A 5,749-nucleotide genomic window follows, 5' to 3' on the forward strand; every position below is an offset into this window, starting at 1 on the left:
ATAATTTTTTTTTACTTGGTTTCTTCTTAAAATAATAGGTGACGTAAAACCCTTTATCTATGGGAAATTTTCGTCAATCGAGTAACTATTTTAAACTCACTTTGACCCGTTACTGTCATGGTTCTCCCAAAGCTATCTTAACATTCCTCGGAAAGCCTTTTATCCGTTACTGTCACACCACCAGCTCCCTCTGGTCCAAGGCTTTACAAGAAAGAAACACAAGAGCTTAGGATGTGTACTCCCTTATATTCCTATCACTAGTAATAGGAAGGTTTTCCCAAAACCAATTTCTAGACTTCAAGGAATGAAACTCCATTATAGCATGTCATAAAATTTCACAAAACCAATCTTGATCGACATTTGGGCTTTGCTTCCCTTGAATTTCATAACAGCCTTTTGGAATATACAATGTTATCTATTACTCTCCTGCCGAAGATGAAGCTCGCCTGAAGTTAATTAATGAGTTCATATGGGAAAGGCTTCATGTGTCTGGCCAACAGCTTCGTAACAACGTTGTAAAGCATGTTTAATTAACCATTGAGCCAAAAGTGTCCAACATTTTCTGCTTTCTCTTTCATGTCTTTATCAAAGAATAATGCTAGAGATACAAACTACTTTATAAAAAATTTTACAAACTGTTGATATAGTGAGCAATTATTAATAAATAAAAAAGTTACATTAATTGTGGGTCTTAAAGAAAACTAATAAGAGGTAAAAATATTGTAACATAATTTGTAACTATAGCAATACTCCTAATCAAATTTTACATGTTGGAAAAAATCAAAGAAAAGTCTATATACAGTGGAGAGAAGATGAATCCATAACTTCCTTTATTACAGTTCAGAAATTTCTAATCTTCCTCAAAAAAGAAATAGGAATGCATAATGAAATCTTTTTACAACTCAAATTAAACAAAACTTCTAAATTATTTCAACAAATATTAATCCTCATGGCCTATAAGCATCTCTACTACCTGTTTCATGCTGGGTCTCTCATCCCTGTCTTCTGCCACACATTGCAAGGCCACTTTGACCAAAAGTTCCATCTTAACCTTGTCATATTTGCCAGACATCATGGGATCTATAATTTCTTCAATCCATGACTTCCTTGTTGCAGTTCCAATGTTAATATACTCTTTTACCAAAGTGACCAACCTCTTATGCTCTCTTGTCTCACCACTGTCAGAGGCATGCATGCCACCTGGGCTCTTTCCAGTCACCATTTCCAACAGCACAATTCCATAGCTGTAAACATCCACTTTAGAAGTAATGGGAAGATTGTAAATCCACTCAGGAGCCATGTAACCTCTAGTTCCCCTCATCCTTGAGAAGCTTGAATGATCACTCATGCTTCTACTTACTAGTTTAGACAAGCCAAAATCTGCTACTTTTGGTTGAAAGTTGGAATCTAGCAATATATTCTGAGGCTTTACATCACAATGTAAAACCCACTCTAAGCACTCTTCATGCAGATAAGCTAGGCCTTTTGCAGTGCCCACTGCTATTTCAAACCTCTTCTTCCAATCAAGTGCATTAGAACTAATATTTTCAGCTAAAGATCCATGTTCCATGTACTCATACACCAGAAGCTTATGCTTTCCCTCTGCACAATATCCCCACATCTCTATTAAGTACATATGGTTCAACATGCCAATGGTGCTTACTTCAGCTAGAAATTCTGCTTCTCCTTGGTTAGCTTCATCGAGTTGCTTGATTGCTGCAACCCGCTGATCAGGCAGTACACCTTTGTATACTGTCCCTCCTGCTCCTCGCCCAATCACTTCTTTGAATCCCCGCGTTGCCTTTCTTAGATCATCAAAGGTGAATCGCTTAAATTTAGTTGTGAGGAGATATCCTTGTAAAGCAGGATCTGGGTTAGGATGTTTACTAGTTCTTAACAAGAATAACCAGACCAGCAAAACACAAGTCACCTCCATACCTCCCACTGTTGTCGCAAACCAAAGCAAAAGCTTTACGGTCTTATTTTCATACGTTCTTATGATTTGCTTGGTTAGGTTGGCTGAACATTGTAACTTGAATTCTTCATCAGGAATCTTGCTATAAAAAAGACCAGCTTTTGGTAGTCTTAAATAAAAATCTCCAACAAAATTTGGTGATTGGTGTCCACTCATTAGTAGATACTTGGGGTAACAATTATAGTAACCACTACCTTCATCGAACTTATACTGGAAGCCATTGCAGTCACACCTATTCAGGCATTGTTCTTGACAAAATTGAAAGGTAACATTCGGATGGAAGAAGATATCTGAGCCATAGAATTCAGCATGAGCAAGTTGGACAAAGCTAGTCTCATCTGTATGGTTGCAACGGATACTGAATTCTGGTTCACAGCCATAAGACCAATCAGTCTGATCTTTAAGGTTGAAGCCCTGCAAGCAAGAGCATCTCCTGCCAGAAACAGGATAATAACTGCAAAGACTATTAGGTCCACATATGCCATGAATCCTGCATGGGTCAGAGAAGGCTTGCCATGTTACAACCCAATCCCAACTCCCATTCATCTTTTGCAGGCTGTATAATCGCAGGTTGCCATCAGGGTCAAGTGTTAATCGTCTGTGAGTTACCGCGCCAAAATCTGTTGCATTGAATTGAAACTGATCAGATGACTCAAAATAACCCGAGTCGTGTAGTAGTGCACGTCTACTAGTATTGTACATAGACCTTCCAGCTTGTCCAGGGTCTGTAAGCCATGGATCCGGCCAGTAGAGACTGGACATTGTTGGACCTTGGAAAAGCAGGCGGAGCACATTATCATAGTCAAAAAAGAGCTTATAGTTGCCAGAAGAATAGTCGTCCTGGCTTTTTCTTGAGATAAGGCTCGAGATCATGGTGAGTGCTTGTTGAGGTAGAAGCGTATCTGATGGTGCATCAAAGCTTTGCCAGATGACAACACCTTTGGAATTATGAAGAACGAGATTGCCTGTGTTTTGGAGCTGTAGTTGCAAATTGGTGACCTCTAATGAGGTCAAGTCTCCTGCTTTAGTTGTCCAAATGGTGATACCGAGTGAATTGGTTAGTATAAGCTGGCCGTCTGCCAAAATAGAAAGCACTGAACCTCTTCCATTAACAGGTTCATCTCGGTTTGCCATCCAAACAACTGTGGGAGTTGAGGACTTGTTTAGCCATATGGCAAAGGAAAATGCATTATCTCCAACAGGGAAAAACCCCGCAGAGAATTCACCATTTTCTGAAACCAATTTGTCACTTGGTTTCTCAACTGATAGAGATGTGCCTCTAAGAGTGTCTAATGTATTAGATGAAGATAGAGAAAGAGTTTGTAGCAGACATAAAAGAAGGAAGAAGATTGAGATATCCATAAGGAAATGCAAGAGGTATGGCACGATTGAGATGTTTCTACTTCTCAAATATTCTTTATCATTTATAATTGAAGAACGAAATCTGGACTGCTCACTTGTTGAAATAATCTTTCTACTTGTTTGCCTGCCCACTAGTTGCGCACACCAAGACTTTCTATGATGTATTGCCAAGAAAATATAAACAATAAATAAATAAAACAAGGCTTTTATGCATATGGACCAACTTCTAAATGAAGATTATCTATACGTGATTAAAAAAAAAAAAAAAAAAAAACTCTAGTTCCTGCATACCCTTTTTTTCTTGAATATTCTCTACAAACCGTTCATTATGATGGCTGATTGTATTCACATTCCAGCAAACATTTAATATTGATTTGTTGACTCGTTATATGCTTGGTCCAAGTTAGATAAGCCTGAGGATATTGTTTTTATATACCAAAATAGTATATCTGTACCTCTCCACATGGCATAGGAAGATTCCGGATTTGGAGGGCAAATCAGCATAATCAAAAGTCTTGTCCAACCACTGAGTAAATATTTAAGCTCAATTATGGCCTTCGTTGATGGAACAAAGGGGCCAAGTTCTCTTTATGCAGTCTCTTTGACTTTTTTATTGTTTTTTAAATCAATATGAATGAAAATTTATATATTAGTATGTACCATAGATATGGAAAAGGCCTTGAGGGATTTTTCTTTTCCCTTTTTTAATTCTTGAGACCATGAATGAAAATTTTAGATCCAGAGTTAATAATTTCTAGAGTGTTGCTCACATTGATGACAAGGGTACTATCTTATCAATGTAGGATGATGTTTCCATCAACCATAAGAAGAGTTGAAAATGAGAGGTGTTAGTAATTTAGTATTTTTATTCCTCTAAATGCATTTATCTTCAATTTTTTATGATATTTTTTCCAGCCAAAAAAAAGACATTATTGACCACATATATTTGACCCTTTTCGCTACTTCCTCAGTTGGTGAATAATGAAAAGCTTGTAAGTGCAAATTACATAAATTTTCTCTAGTTTTAAAAAATTTAATTTAAACAATAAATTTTCTAATTCATTTGTGAATATTTTCATATATGTATGTGAGAGACATTTCAAGGTTGCAGTATTTTATGAAAAGATGCATTATTGTTTTGACGTCTCTTCCTCCTTTGTGAATTGTGACAATCCTAACTCATTCCGAAATAATATATTAAATTTTTTTTTTAAAAAGGAAATAATATATTAATTTTGCCAATATTTTATAGTCCAATATGGTTGGCTAGTTAGTTCCTCCAAGTAGCAGCCGGAGGGCAATACAAAGAAGGATCTATTTTTTTTAGTATAAAATATTATCCACTTGGGATACTTGAGTTGGAATGCAACTCAACAAGATTTCACGTGGGGAAACAAGTATAAAATATTATCACAAGTGGGGGGGTGGGGGAGAGGGGGGTTGCCAATACGGGGAAATGAGTAGACATGGCAAAACGGGCAGGTCGGGTCAATTGGGTCGCGGGTCATCTTAAGCGGGTTAAAAACGGGTTCGAGTCAATCGAATTGCAGGTTTGGTCGGGTTGACCCATATTTTTCACATGATTTTTTTTTTATAAATAAAAGAACATGTATTTGTCATTTGGAAAATTATACAACAAATTATTTAATGTAAAATGCATTATTTTGACTTCACCATTTATATCAAGAATGAATTCAGTTAAACTTATTAATACTTATTCAATAATTTTAAAATTACACAAATCCTAACATTGCTATCTAAAACAAAATAACACAAACATAAGTAAAACAAATACACATGTTTTATTTCTACACAATATCAACATTCCAAAATGTAAACAAAATTACAAATGACTTATTGGATAACTCATTTGATAAATAATAAAAACATATAAGAAATATACAATCTTGAGAATTAATTTTATAATCTATTATCAATTGTGGTTGACACTCTATTTCAATTTGAGATATACATTAAAATTTGATTGCTTACTTATTATATATAGTCTCTTTTATGAATATCATATCATTGTTAAGCAACACATACTCTAGGAAATATCATAATTTATTTTGAAAAGCCGTTTATTTTGGACATAAATTGTTAAAAAATAAGTCTAAGCATTCATAATTTATGCTAATTTAATACTTTGGCTTCACTATTTTTGCATTTGTGAATATTTCTCACACATGTCTTCAATTTTAAATCTATATTTTTAACTCTACTGTAACCATATTATCTTGGCATATACTTTTTTATTTAATATCTAAAAATCTTTACTCATTACAGAATGCTCAACCATTTATCTTTCAATTAATTTGCATATGTAAATATATCAATTGTTTCCTTAAAGCTCACAATAAATAATTAAACTACTATTTTCTTAATTTTACTTTTTTTTTATCAAAAAAAAAA

The 5,749-nt window shown here is 34.8% G+C and overlaps 1 protein-coding gene across 1 annotated transcript; it reads right to left on the reverse strand.

Annotated features, from left to right (window-relative positions):
• Positions 1 to 663: 663 nt before the first annotated feature.
• LOC142627074 (putative receptor protein kinase ZmPK1) lies at positions 664 to 3,392 on the reverse strand. Its single transcript, XM_075800873.1, has one exon. It carries the CDS (start codon positions 3,335 to 3,337, stop codon positions 941 to 943), a length of 2,397 nt encoding a protein of 798 aa, XP_075656988.1. The 5' UTR covers positions 3,338 to 3,392; the 3' UTR covers positions 664 to 940.
• Between the last annotated feature and the right edge of the window lie 2,357 nt (positions 3,393 to 5,749).

The sequence above is a fragment of the Castanea sativa genome, chromosome 3, assembly GCF_040712315.1.
Source record: "Castanea sativa cultivar Marrone di Chiusa Pesio chromosome 3, ASM4071231v1".
Classification (NCBI taxonomy): domain Eukaryota; kingdom Viridiplantae; phylum Streptophyta; class Magnoliopsida; order Fagales; family Fagaceae; genus Castanea; species Castanea sativa.